The sequence below is a fragment of the Struthio camelus genome, chromosome W (genome assembly GCF_040807025.1).
Source record: "Struthio camelus isolate bStrCam1 chromosome W, bStrCam1.hap1, whole genome shotgun sequence".
Classification (NCBI taxonomy): domain Eukaryota; kingdom Metazoa; phylum Chordata; class Aves; order Struthioniformes; family Struthionidae; genus Struthio; species Struthio camelus.
This window is the reverse complement of record NC_090981.1, coordinates 181,226-195,923: the sequence shown is the minus strand read 5'-3', so window position 1 is coordinate 195,923 and position 14,698 is coordinate 181,226. Positions and strand designations below refer to the sequence as shown.

The 14,698-nt window shown below is 42.9% G+C and overlaps 1 protein-coding gene across 1 annotated transcript in view; it reads left to right on the top strand.

Annotated features, from left to right (window-relative positions):
- LOC104147875 (uncharacterized protein KIAA1958) overlaps window positions 1-8,636 on the top strand; it is a 59,274-nt gene extending 50,638 nt beyond the window's left edge. Inside the window, exon 3 of the mRNA XM_068925996.1 lies at window positions 7,497-8,636. Within this exon, the coding sequence (XP_068782097.1) occupies window positions 7,497-8,542 (1,046 nt within the window). The 3' untranslated portion in view covers window positions 8,543-8,636. The remainder of the gene's footprint in view (window positions 1-7,496) is intronic.
- Window positions 8,637-14,698: the final 6,062 nt, after the last annotated feature.

The following is a 14,698-nucleotide window of genomic DNA, read 5'->3' as shown; positions in this document are numbered from 1 at the left end:
GTGCCTGGAACAGAATAACCCCATGCAACAATACAGACTGGGGGCTGACTATCTAGAAAGCAGCTTTTCAGAAAAGGACCTAGGGGTCCTGGTGGGCAACAAGTTGAACCTGAATCAGCAGCATGCCTTTGCAGCAAAGGCTAACCCCATACTGGGTGGTAGTATCATGAATGTAGCCAGCAGGGCTAGGGAAGTGATTATTTCCCTCTATTTGGCACTTGTGAGACTGCATCTGGAGTACTCTGTCTACTTTTGGGCTCCTCAGTACAAGACAGACATGGACATGCTGGAGTAAGTCCAGCAGAGGCTGCCAAGACAATTAGGGGGCTGGAGCACATGACATATGAGGAGAGGCTGAGGGAGCTGGGTTTGTTCAGCCTTAAGGAAAGACGACAAAGGGGAGATCTTATTACTTTTTTGTTGACAACATTTGTTGATTGGTCATTTCAGACCACTTTACTAACCAAGACAAATTAGACCATAACATGAGGACAGCCATGTTGGGTCAGATCAAAGGACAATTTGTCCCAGTATGGTTTCTCCAATAGTGGCTAACAACAGATGTCTAGGGAAGACTATAAGAACAGTTCAGGCATATGTGACACTTCCTCACTCTTCTACTCTCCAGCAGTTTGCAGCTCAGAGACATCCTGATTCAGAGGTGGCATCTTATATTTAGGAGTCCTTAATGATTTTTCTTCTGTGAATTTATCCAGTCACTCTTTGAATCCACATATACCGAGGAGTTGATACTAACGCAAGTGATGTTGTGTCAGGGAGCAGCAGCTCCCTAAGGGATGGGGAGCCGGGAGCCATGCTCAATAACATAGTTGACAGGGCAGGGGCCTCACCAGCCAGGGCCCAGCCCCACAATACCCAAGCAAGGTGAGCAGGGCAGACCCAGGGAGGGTAGTCAGGTTCAACCAAGAGTCCAGATCATCAAGCAAGTTTGTGGTGATGAGACAGGTCTGATGTCAAGCCAGGAAATCAATTTGCAGGTCAGGGTCAGGATTAGGATCAGGTCTGGCAAGGGTAGCCAGGGTTAAACACAGCCCAGTGATTGCCAGGCAGGTCCATAGTGATGAGACAGGTCCAAGGCCAAGCCAGAAAGGTCAGCCCATAGGTCAGGATCAACAGGGTCCATGGTCTAGTACAGGTTTGAGTGTAGCTCAGCTGGAAACTGGTACTCCTACAACATAGCTCAGGCAAGGACTGAAGGCCCAGGCCTAAGCTTAAATGGGGCTTCTGAGCCCATGGGCAGAGGGTATGGGTGGAGGCCCCAGGTGAGGCTGATCAGGGCTATTAAGGTCTATTAGTGCACTCAGGACCCTGACATATAGATCCACAGAATGAACAGGTCTATGTTTGCACTAGTTTGGGATTTGTACATATCTGGCTGTGTTTTGGGTTGTTACCAGCAGGACTTCAAAGAACAAGTGAAAGGGCAAACCCTGATTAGATTATAGTCTCCATTCAACATGATGTAGTAAGGTGAGATCCTGCAAGCAGTCTGGAAATTGTTGCATTGGAAGCTAGACTCTGTGGATATCAAACCCTATTTGGGGGCAAGAACGAAGTCCAGTGCCTTAACAGTACTCCCGGTTTCTCAGATCATTATTATAAAAGGCCTGTACACTTATCAGGAATTCAGTGTGATGACCAATGGGGTCCCTTTCAGTCTTGAGTTCTTAGTGATTGAATTAACTCTTATTTAGCCTTTCATTATCTCTCAGCTAATGTGGCTTTATCAAGAACAAAATCACATCTAATTTCCTCCTGTGATAAGATATCTTGACAATGGTAAGGCATTTGATGCTGCTTCACATGGCATTCCCATAAGCAAACTGGAGAAATGTAATCTAGATAAGACTATTATAAGATTTGTGGAAAGCAAGTTTGCAAACTGCATTCAGAAAGTAATTAAGGGTTCATTGTCCAATCAAAGGATGTATGGAAGGGGATACAACATGGGCCCAGTCCTGGTTGATATTTTCATTAATGATCCCGATGGCAGAATAGAGAATAAGTTCATGAAATGAGCAGAAGACACAAAGTTGGAGAGACTAAAAGGGTGTTGGGCTATAATTTATTCTGCCTTGGTAGTTGGAGATGGATTAGATGACTTCTTCCAGCTCTATGTTTTTCTCTTGGTTAGATGGCAGAAGTAAGATTTTAATGATGTGAAAAATTATTTGTCACCTTCCAAGGACACAGAGTTTGCAACCAAACCCTAAGCTATCTTAGGTTATAAAAAGCAATCAAATCATAAGTTATCCTTGCTAAGATAAGGCTAAACTTCATCACCTGCTTTTGCTGTGGACTAAGAGCATTGTACAGATAATTACAGTGGCTCAATTCATATGTGATAACTTAGCAATTGATTGTCTCAGACTCCAGTCCATCAGGGCTCACTTCCTCACTGCTTTACTGTTATGAGATTTCCATGTTATTGGACATCTCTCATAAAAAGGGAATAATTCACTAGTAATTCAGGCTGGATTTTTAGTATAAATTGATGTAGCTCTGCTATATCTGGCTGAGAATCTGACCTGTTATATTTAACATTCCCCGCCTGCCTTGCAGAGCATATATCAGAAGGTAGAGCAGTAAAGAGAGAAATCTGGATAGTGTTGCCAGGGGCACTGATATGTTCATGTAGCTCCAAGGAGTCTTTAATTCAGCATGGATTTTATAACTGTTTAGTTGCAGATATAGCAGTTGGAAATTAAAAAGAGATGCCATAACACAAATGACTGAGTGTCACTTTTGTGTAGTGACAGGCCATCCTCTAAGAAGTTGTGATTGACATGTTTAAAATCAAGCCATTATATGTGCTGTTTATACAGAAGCAGTATTTAAAATGTGGGTTGTCAGTCAAAGTGCTGATTACTTGCACAGTGCTATAATAAATGGTGGTGGGTGCACTGAACAACATACTGAAGTAAATGTTTGTTTCTGAGCTTCAAACATCATTGGCTCTTTATTTACAGCATGTATTTAGCCATAATAATAGTATTTATCTTATTCATTGACCAAAGCCTAAGACTACATTGAAGACTGCTGGGGTTCTTTGATATTGACCTCAATATTAAGGTTAGCTTTTGAAATAGACTGGTTAACTTTTTTCCCCGCTTGTGTACAGTTGGTGCAAACCTAAGTGTTGCTCTAGCAGCATTTTTCATGTCTGCAGAAGCCTCTACAGGGCTGGGCTGCAGACCTCCAGTTCTTTTCACTTTGCAAGGGGGATGAGACCCTCCCCAGTGGGTTCCACTGAGTGTTCATGGAGTGGACAGCTCTGTGCTGAACATGCGGCAACTGGTCCCAGGGGATCTGAGCTCAACTCTGTTTCTGGTCTGCCTGCATTTCTTCAGCTATAAGATGGGGATGATGGGATGAACTCTCTTCAGGCCTGGATGCAGCCAGTATGTAGATGGGTGGGAGAGGAAGTTGCCCAGGTGTGTGGTTATTCCCCTCTAATATCACCTGAAGTGTGTGCACCACATGAGACAGTGCAAAGGGGTTAGGGGAGGAGATAGAGCCATTTTCCCTTCCCTGCTTTCTTCCCTACCAGCAGATCTGCTTGTGCTTTATGTTAAGTGAAGTTACAAGGCTGAATTCTTTTCTGTCGGTGAAATGTTCTGATGATACATTGATATGATATGTATGCCCATAGTAAATTGAGTAATTCTGAGCTCCTTTACTGGGGAGGGAGAGTGAACACACCTCCTTCCTGCAGAACAGGAGAAACACACAAAGGCTCTGGAGTGAGGTTCTGCACCATATGAACTCACATCCCAATGGAGATGGACTGAGAAGCTAGGTGGCTTCTGGGAAGCAGTGTCCTGCACCCCCACTGTCACACTCTCTTTTGCTTCCATCCCTGGCTCTGGCAAGGTCCTACTCCAGTACTCTGAAAAGGGGAATGACAGATGGTAGTTTTAGCATTTGTTGTTAGAGGAATCTTCCCCTATTTGTAAATGTTGTTTTGGGGGGCCTTAGACTCATAGAACCATTCAGATCGGAAATGACCTTGGGAGGTCCAATCTCCTGCTCAAAGCAAAGACAGATATGAGATCAGCCCACGTTGCTCAGGGCTTTGTCCAGTCAGGTTCTGAAAACCTCCAAGGATGGAGACTGCACAACCTGTTCCACTGCTTAACTGTCCTCATGGTGAAAAAGTTTTTTCTTATATCCAGGCGGCTGAACCTCTCTTGTTTCAACTTATGCTCATTGTCTCTCATCCTCCTGCCATGCACTGCTGTGAAGAGCCTGGCTCCATCTTCTTGCTAACCTCCTGGTAGGTATTGGGGGAGCTGCTATTAGGTCCCCCAAAGCCTTCTCTTCTCCAGACTGAACAAGCCCAATTCCCTCAGCCTCCTTATAGGTCAAGTGCTCCAGCCCCCTGACCATCTTGGTGGCCCTCCACTGGACTCATTCCAGTTTATCAATGTCTTCAAACTGCATGGCCTTGGACTTTTATCTAGTGTGAAGAACCTATATGAGGATTATATAGAGACAGGGAGCAGCATGCAGGTGACTGAAGGGCTGTATCTCCTAAAGGCTAAGCACCTCTCACATGTGGCCCTGGGGGAATCTCTCCCCTCTTTTCCATGCAGGTTGTACTGAATACAGAATAGGAGGTGAAACCAAAGGAGCAGATCTTTGGATGGAGGCATAGTTGGCCTTGCCATAGAGTGAAGTACTGTGGATTGCATTCATCTTCATGCATAAGCTCTGCTGTAGAAACTCTACACTTCAGAGAAACAGGCAGAGAGGCCAGTGTTGTGCTCAGACTCTATTTAGGCAAAGTGCTGAAACATAGGAGAAACTTTAAGGCAAGGGATTTACTTGTAGTTAAAGTCAGTTGAATTAAGGCTTTCATCCCCTCAGCATGGCTACACCTCATAAACACAGACATGGAAGAAAAGGGTAACACATTTTCTTACCTTACTATGACAAACACAACAGGGCTTAGAACCGTTCATCTTGCAGTCCAACAAAAAAATGATACTGTTTTACCAATGCTAACATCCAATAGCCAATCCAGTGACTGTAAAACAAGCTGCACACTAAGTGTTAAACATTCTCAGTCAGCAAAACTTCCCACTGAGTTCTGTTTCCAAGTCTTTTGCTGTGAGGAGGATGAGATGCAAACTGTACAGGGATCTTCTTTGGCAGTCTGTTGGGAAAATAAGGTTTTTTTTTTTTCCTTATATACTAGAGCAAATTCAATATGGAAACAGTTAAAGGCGAATAAATGTGGAAGCATGTTTAGGCCAACCCTAATCCCAGTCTTGGCATGATACTGTACACTGTATGGTAACTACATTATGTCTTTCTTGTTTTTTTTTTTTTAACTGATGTTTGAATACAGGTTAAAATGGCTCTGTTTATATTTAAAAAAGAATAGGTGAAATGCTGAATTTGGGATTTCTCATTGAAATCTCAAAAAACCATGTTGAATCACTGAAGACTAACTGGCTTGAGTTATATTCCATCTTTGTTAAATGTATATGTATTTTACCCATGCCAAAGTGATCATAGGAAGCATGTAAATATGACCCCCCTTGTCAAATTTATACACCTCACACTTTGGTTACATACTTGTCAACATTTCAGGGCGAAAAGGAAAATGATGGATAGCAATCAGAGGTGGGGAATGAGGAAGGAAATATGATCAATTCTCTGGTCCTGATTCTTTTAAAATTCATGGGTCTCCATTTGCTGTATTAAGATGGAAAAAAAACTGTGGGCAATAAAATGCTCTGGGGTGCAGCAGTGTTTTCCTAGGAAGAATAAGCACTTAGATTCAATATGGCACATTCTTCTCTTCTGCAGAGGCTAACTGGATAGAGGCTGCAGGAGGTACTGGGAGCATTTGTCATGAGGGATGCATACCTTCTAGGCTTGCTAAATGTGAAAGTTGCCAGTTCCAGTTCTCCTCTTGCCAGGAGTTACACTTCAGATGACTTGTAGCTTTTGATCATCTTAAAAATCTTTCTTGTCTTCCAAAACACTTCAGAATTTGGATATGAAGAGTGGGAGTGAGCAGGTGAGAAAGAATGTGTGAGTACCACCCATAAAGCATAGGTGAGTTAAGTGGCTTGACATGAGCTTGGCCTGAGTGACAGAGGAGGAATGCACCTTGTCTCATACAACATTTGCAGTATGTATGTTGGGTGGCAAGTGCCTGGCAAGTGTTAGCGTGGCTCCATTGAAATACAGATTCTGGTGTTCCCTCTGACTATAAATGAGGGGATTTAAAGCTGAAAAAGGACAATAACATGTATTTTTTGTAATGATATAGAGCAAAAATGAACCTGGCTTTTTTTTTCCTCTTCTGCTTAGTAAGTGGAATAAAGAAGAAGAAAGCCCCATTAACCAGAATGGCACATAGTCAATTCATTGAAATTTTGTTTCTTTGCATTTCCTGATCATTGTTTTCTAAAACCATTAAGGTTTATCATATGCATGTAATGACAATTCCACCTTTGTGCTTGTAAATTGCATCCTTATATAGATGGATAGTTTGTTCATACCAAGAAAAGGGTCTTTCAGTATCACACATCACTTACATGTAAAGATTTTTTTCCTTGTTATGCTTCTCATGTTATGATCAGCCAAAAAATTAGTGGTCAACAAGAATCATCTTAGTCATAACATTTGACCGTTGACTAACAACTGTGGTTTGATATGTCACTGATCATAAGGACCTATGAAAATAGCCTTGTAGAGCAATATAATGTTGTTTCCAGGTTTTGATTTTTCTGCAAAATGAAAACTGATGGTCAAATCTGCCACTTCCACTGTCAAGGAACAATGTGATTATGTAGTGAGACTATGTAACCATGTTAAATACTGATTATTTTCCCCATATTTTCTAATATTAAAATATATTCTATGTTTTTATTCTTGTACATGTGTAAATTAAACATTGCACTGTAGTACATTTACCTGCAAACCTTCTCTGTTGGTATATGCTGCATTATTTTGTACTGTATGTTTCTGACTGTATTTATTTAACATCTTAACAATGCATCCAATTAAAGATACTTTTTACTATAATAAATATGATGCTTTAGTTATTTTTGAAAAAAAAATTGGAACCAGTACAACCCCTGGTTTCACAAATGAACCAATTCAGAATGGATTTATTACTTGGATTGGGCCCTGCATACAACAGTGGAATCCATAGAAAAGTTTTCTATCTTGTATTTGTTCTAAAAAGCAGATTGCCTCTAATCCCAGAGTTTTCCACAAATCTCCCCAGTGACATGAGGAGCTCATTTTGATTGTTTTTGCCATACTCAAGTAACATAATTTTTGAAATTGAAGTTGGCTTTTCAATCGTGACAGGTATGTAAAAAATGTTTTCCTGTGCTCTTTGTGAAATTAATTTTTTAAAGAAAATTTATTTTGGGGGAAGACATGTTGCACAAACTCACTGCTTCTTTTGTTTTGTTTTGCTTTGTTTTTTTTCCTTCTCCTTCTTTCAGACCAGGATGATAGAGTAGCGGAGCTCAGCAGGGAGCAGAATGAGAAAACCATTCGCAGCACTCAGACAGCTCTCCGGAACTTCCGAGAGTTCCTCATTTCCAAGTACCCCTCTGAGACCCGAGAAATCTATGTCATCCCCTGCAAAGAGCTTGATGCCTACCTTGCTTCCTTCTTTGTGGATGCTAGACAGAAGGATGGTTCAGAATATGAGCCAAACAGCTTGGCCAACTATCAGTGTGGGCTGGAGCGGTATCTCAAAGAGCACAGGTATGGATACAGTATTACCAGGGATAAAGAGTTCAAGAGGTCACAAGAAGCTCTGAAGCAAAAGCAAATTGAGCTGAGGTGTAAAGGGAAAGGAAACAAACCACACAAATCCATGAAACTTACCTTTGCTGATGAGCTTATACTACGCAAAAGAGGTTTGTTGAGCAGATACAATCCTGAGGGGCTGCTGAACCTTGTCTGGCTAAATAACACTAAGGCATTTGGACACTGCACGGGTTTTCATGGGTCCACCCTCAAATGGGGAGACATCCGGCTCCGGGTGACAGAAAGTGGGTTGGAATACTTGGAGTGGATGGGGCCAGACAACAGTGACACAAACGCCAAAAGCAAGAAAGGAGGGACTGATTCCAGGGTGTATGCCATCCAGCACTCTCCACAGACCTGCCCAGTGCAAGACTACAAGGAATATGCACAGCGGCGGCCCCCAGCAATGCGATACGAAGATGCTCCTTTTTATCTATCCATCAAACCAGTTGTTAACTTGGCTGCACTTCACTGGTACAATTGTCAAGCCCTGGGGAAAAACAAGCTTGCCAAGATGGTAAAGACAATGTGCGTGAAAGGCAACATCCCTGGCAGGAAGACCAACTTCAGCGTCTACCAGAGCTGTAGTACCCTGTCAGAAGCACAGAGCAATCAGCTGGTGCTGATCTGTAATAACTTGAGTCAGCAAGCTGCCCAGTCCATGGCAAGTCACTCCAATACTAGCAATTTCATAGTGTCAGCTTCCTATGACTCTTCCTCTGACATGGCTTGAAAGGGGGATTTAACTTGAACACTGTTTTCTTTTCCTTTTTCTTTCAAGCACTGAATTTGTGCCCAATAATGCACATCAACTGTGATTGTATACTATTCCTCCACATCCTCTCTTCGGTGTTAATTCACTTTATAAATATATATAAATATATAATATATTTTTATTTTTACAAATAAATCATTAGAAATAGTTTAGCATTGGCTAACATAGTATTTATAGTATTAATACAAAAATGAAAGCTACTTATGGGTTAAATATAATTACAGCTTTTACAAGGGCAAAAATGGTTCTCAGGTGGCACAAGATAGACTGGAAATACAATTTTAACATACACACATCTGTGACTGTAAATCCCCAGGGGATTACGTACTAGTTCTATTTTAAACTGTTTGTTTTTTTTTTTAACTTCTTATTTTAACAACATGACCTTCTACACTGAAGGAGACAAGCTTATCACTGGCTGCTGCTTCTTACCTGTTGGCTTGTTCTTGTTCAGCAAAACCGGGAAATAGGAGATGCATCAATACAAGTTTGCGTAATCATTTACAACAATTTTTAATCTGTTTTTTTAAGTTTGTTTCCTGAGACTCATTTATGCCAGCTGGAAAAAAAAATCCTAATGACAACTATAGACTAGTTTAAACAATTTTTTGCATTGATGATGCTGTTCTGTGATCAAAATGTCACTAGTCTTTAGATTATGACGCACTGTTTTCAACAATATGCAAAGATGTAATGGCAAAAAGCACTTACTTATACAAATAATTTCCAAGGCCCATTTGGAGTTTAATCTGGCAAGGGATGTCAAGGACAACAAGAAGGGCTTCATCAAATACATCAATAGCAAAAGGAAGACTAGGGGAAACGTGGACCCACTGCTGAACAGGGTGGGTGTCCTGGTGACGAAGGATAAAGAGAAGGCAGAGTTGCTGAATGCTGCCTTTGCTTCAGTCTTTACTGCTAAGGCCAGCCCTCAGGAATTGGGGACAAGAGGGAAAGTCTGGAGAAAGGAAGACTCTCCCTTGGTCCAGGAGGATCGGGTTAGAGATCATTTGGGCAAACTCGACATCCACAAATCCATGGGCCCTGATGGGATGCACCCACGAGTGCTGAGGGAGCTGACAGACATCATTGCTAGGCCACTCTCCATCATCTTTGAAAGGTCCTGGAGAACAGGAGAGGTGCCTGAGGACTGGAAGAAAGCCAAGGTGATTCCAGTCTTCAGAAAGGGCAAGAAGGAGGACCCAGGGAACTGCAGGCCTGTCAGCCTCACCTCCATCCCTGGAAAGGTGATGGAACAGCTCCTCCTGAAGGTCATCACTAAGCATATGGAGGACAAGAAGGTGATCAGGAGTAGTCAGCATGGATTCACCAAAGGGAAATCATGCTTGACCACTCTGATAGCCTTCTGTGATGGAATGACTGGCTGGGTAGATGAGGGGAGAGCAGTGGATGTTGTCTCCCTAGACTTCAGGAAGGCTTTTGACACTGTCTCCCATCACATCCTCCTAGGTAAGCTCAGGAAGTGTGGGCTAGATGAGTGGACGGTGAGGTGGCTTGAGAACTGGCTGGATGGCCGAGCTCAGAGGGTTGTGGTCAGTGGCGCAGAGTCAAGATGGAGGCCTGTAGCTAGCGGTGTCCCGCAGGGGTCAGGACTGGGTCCAAACCTGTTCAACATATTCATCCATGACCTGGAGGAAGGGACAGAGTGCACCCTCAGCAAGTTTGCTGATGATAGGAAACTGGGAGGAGTGGCTGACACACCAGAAGACTGTGCTGCCATTCAGAGGGACCTGGACAGGCTGGAGAGATGGGCAGAGAAGAACCTCCTGAAGTTCCACAAAGGCAAGTGCAGGGTCCTGCACCTGGGGAGGAATAACCCCCATGCACCAGTTGGGGGTTGACCTGCTGCAGAGCAGCTCTGCAGAGAAGGACCTGGGGGGGTCCTGCTGGACAACCATGGGCCAGCAATGTGCCCTTGTGGCCAAGAAGGCCAATGGTCTCCTGGGCTGCATTAGGCAGAGTGTTGCCAGCAGGTCGAGGGAGGTGATCCTCCCCCTCTACCCAGCCCTGGTGAGGCCCCAGCTGGAGTCCTGTGTCTAGTGCTGGGCTCCCCAGTACAAGAGAGAGATGGAGCTCCTGGAGCGAGTCCAGTGAAGGATTACTGAGATGATGAAGGGACTGGAGCATCTCTCATATGAGAAAGGCTGAGGGAGCTGGGCCTGTCCAGCCTGGAGAAGAGAATGCTCAAGGAGGATCTCATCAATGTGCATAAGTATCTGAAAGGCGGATGGGGCCAGACTCTTCTCAGTGGTGCCCAGCAATAGGACGAGAGGCAACGAGCACAAACTGAAACACAGGAAGTTCCATCTGAATCTAAGGAAGAACTTCTTTACTGTGAGGGTGATGGAGCTCTGGAACAGGTTGCCCAGAGACGTTGTGGAGTCTCCTTCCCTGGAGATATTCAAAACCCGTCTGGACACAATCCTGTGCAACGTGCTCTAGGTGACTCTACTTGAGCAAAGACATTGGACTAGGTGATCTCCAGGAGATGCCTTCCAATCTCAACCATTTTGTGATTCTGTGATTCTGTGAATTTAAACTGTTTTAAAGTAAGCACTGATGTGACCGCACAGAGGGAAAAAAAGGAGGATTGGATATCGGCATAGAGAGACATTTCATTAGGGGTTAAACAGGGAAGAGTTAATGAAGGACTTACTTACACTCCAAACTGTGCAGGGAGCCCCCAGGAACCACTTGGAGGGGTCTCTGATGGGAGGCTGCTGGACTCACGTGTTGGACACCCAGACGGGACTCCACTCATTGTGTCCTATGGGCTCCTTTTATCTCTTTAAACTATTTCTCAGTTGTGCTAAGCTTGAGTCACTACTGGCTTTGAAGCAGCTAGACATTGCTGACAAAACAGAATATGCGTGTCTGGCCTTGATGGGTTTCAGTCAGTGTGTAGTGAACACACTCTGTGGCTGCTATCACATACTCTGCCAGTCACCTGACTCCTTGTCAGATCCTCTGCAGGTGTTCTCGTTACAACTGGTCATTAGTATTTTGTTATTGTGGATATATGCAATGTAAAATTCTACTCGCATAGAATCACAGCCATTCCTTCAATACCCCAGGGAATGCAGCAGTGTAGAAAAATCTGTAATCTTATCCCAAATCATACAGCAAAAAAACCAGCTCCATCAAATTTCCTAATTCATCAACTGACAGCCATAGAAAATAGAGAATATAATTATAAATTTTTTATTTACTATTGGAAATGAAAAATCTGAACTCTTAAAGTTTTGGAAAATACATTGAGCTAGTCAGCTGCACACAACCTATTTCCACTGGAGACGATAGAAATTGTGCATGTGAATCTGAGGGCAGAATTTGATCCTTAAAGACTTGAAATAATGACTGTTTTCTTTCCAATCATTTAACTTTGCAGCATAACTATTCTCTAAGTACAGTGAAGACACTGATAAATTTAACATTTCAATGATCCATTTTAATTTTTGACCTTTACAGTGAAGTAATTGGACTGAGTTTATTCAACATTACAGATGAAAATGCCCCACTAAGATATCCTAGGACTGTGAAGATGAGAAGTTTGACAGACCCACTGAGGTGATCTGATGTCTGTCTAAGTTAATGAGGGAGTCAGCCTTAGATGAATTGCAATGGGTGTTGGATCAAACTAGAATTGAGGATTTTATCTTTTTTATTTTTGATTGTTTGATTTTTCCTTTTTGCTTACTTGTGTCTATTCCTTTCCATTCTTTAGATCTGTAGTTCTGCAGGGAGTTTATCACTAATGGAAAAGAAAGTGTGAAATAAAGGTAGCAAAAAGACGTTTAAGAAAAAAAGCCTATCTGGAGCCATTTAAAATATACTTTGTGTGTTGTTAGGATTAAATGTTCCTATGTGTGGAGGAGATAGCAGAAAGTGTGTGCCTCATTTAAGCCTCATTTAAGATCTGTTTTGGGGAGTTTGATAGCAGATGTGACACTGACGGTTCTCAGTGCAGAGATTTCCACTGTAATGAACAACTAACGCCTCTTTACAGTTGCTTGCAGGTGACACCATCTGACTCTGATCTCCTTGTGCCATTACCTATTGCAAAGGCTTGATCTCCTGTGTACATGCTATCCCAAGGTTTTGCATGGCACCAGGGTAAAATCGCCAAAAGCCTTTGCTTCTCTCCAGCCCCTGGATTGCTGACACTTACCTCTCAGGGCTCTAGGATAGGTAGTGGTTTGGTAGACATAACTGCTCATTGATATTGCAAGTTCTTCCAAGCTCCACAAGAGCTTGTGACTTGGATATCGGGCTTGAAGCTAAATAATGCTGCCTTTTAAATCAATGCAAGTTGTACCATTGGCTTCAGTGGGATGGGAAATCTGACTCTTCAGTGAAGGAGGAGGAAAGACAAAACTACAGTCATGGACTTTGGCATGCAACCAGCAGTGCTGCTGCCCAGCTTCCAAATGATGCCAGCCAATTGGCTGCTTTTAGCATAGTCCCATCTTTTTATGGCAATAACTCTCATATGCTGCAGTTAAAAATAGTTCTGCAGGGCTAGTGTTGCTCTCTCTGGAATTGTATTCCTGTTGTCTGTCGGTGAGAATTCGTTCAGCTACATTTAGTAGTTGCTTCATGGGATTCTCTTGTCCGGATTGCAAGTGATGCTTGGTGAGAGCTCAGCCTCACTTCAGCTGCTAGAAAAGATGTGCTCTCTGTTCCTCCCCAGTCTGTACACATCCCACAGCTTCTCCACAGCAGCTATTGCAGGATCTGCCTATTCCCCACCTTCACTTTTCCTATGCTATAGTACTAAGTTAGGTACTAAGTTAGGTCTATGCTTGCCTTTATGATGGTGCCCCTCCCTCTCCTTTCTCTGCCCACCCACCCCACTTTGGTGGGGAGAATTGCCATTGAGCTTGTCTTGTAGGGTGAAAGAAGCCGCCTCATGGTGTAGCCTCCTTGCTTCTTTCTTCAAGCCCCACAGAGCAGAAATTCAGGTCTTCTAACCAAATCATTTCTCCCATAGTTACAAGTCTTGGGACTTGGCAGTGGTACAGAACCTCTGTGGGTAGGATCTAGATTGTATTGCTTCAGATTGGTCTATTTAATGTGGCAATTCCTCCTCTTCCCACAGTTTCCTGATAGGGCTCTGCTCTTAACTCCTGCTGAAAAGTCCTTCTTGTCTTTGTCTCCTTGATCAGCCCCAGATCACTGGCAGCAAATGTACAGTGCCACAAACAGGACTTGGAAATGCTGGTTCACATCAGGACTGTAATTCAGCCTCACCACATATCTTTACTCCATCCAACAGGAACCAAAAATACTCAGGGTGACTTATAAGGAAGAAAAGATGTGCTTTTCATCTGTGAGGGAGTAAAAAGCATTTCCATTACTTCTGGGTTCTCAGCCCACATACTGTCCCCCCAGCCATTTTCTATAGCCTTTAGATGGTTTGTGTTAATGCCTAGCCTATATGCTCTGGGAAAGGTAATGTCTCTGGTAAACTTGACTTAGCAAGGCATATCAGCGTTTTTTGCTTGTTTATTTAGTGTATAGGCTATGTAATACGCATGCTTCCTGCAAGAGTTTTATTTCTAAAGAGATGTTTCTGTTTTGCTTTATGACAGCTCTAGTAACTCCAACTTCCAGTTGGTGCTGATAGCAGATTGCCTGGCAAGTTCTGACAGGGTAGCCTTAACTGCTTGTTGAGGTAATTAAACACATATGTCCAGAATATGATAGTAGTATCATGCTCCAAAAATAAAGGCATTAGCTTTGAAGGGCATTTAGAACAACATATTATTGAATCTCCATTTGTGGACAATTGCAAGCAATTGAGTGACCACAGCTTAATGAGTTATCATTTGTATTCAGTCACTGGGAGTGCTCTTAGCCTACTGGGAGGGGAGACTACTGGTTTAAACCATTTCCATATTTTTGTTTCATGTTGATAGGAGGCTAAGAGTAGATGTCTCATTTACTGTGGTTCAGTTGACAGACAGTAATGCAGTTGATTGTAACTGTCTCTCTATGCCCTGACTGAAGGTATCAGAACCTGCTCCACAAGTAGAGTTGCAAGTTTTTCAGTAGATAATTTGATTGTTAAAAGTGAACATTATCACCATGGAG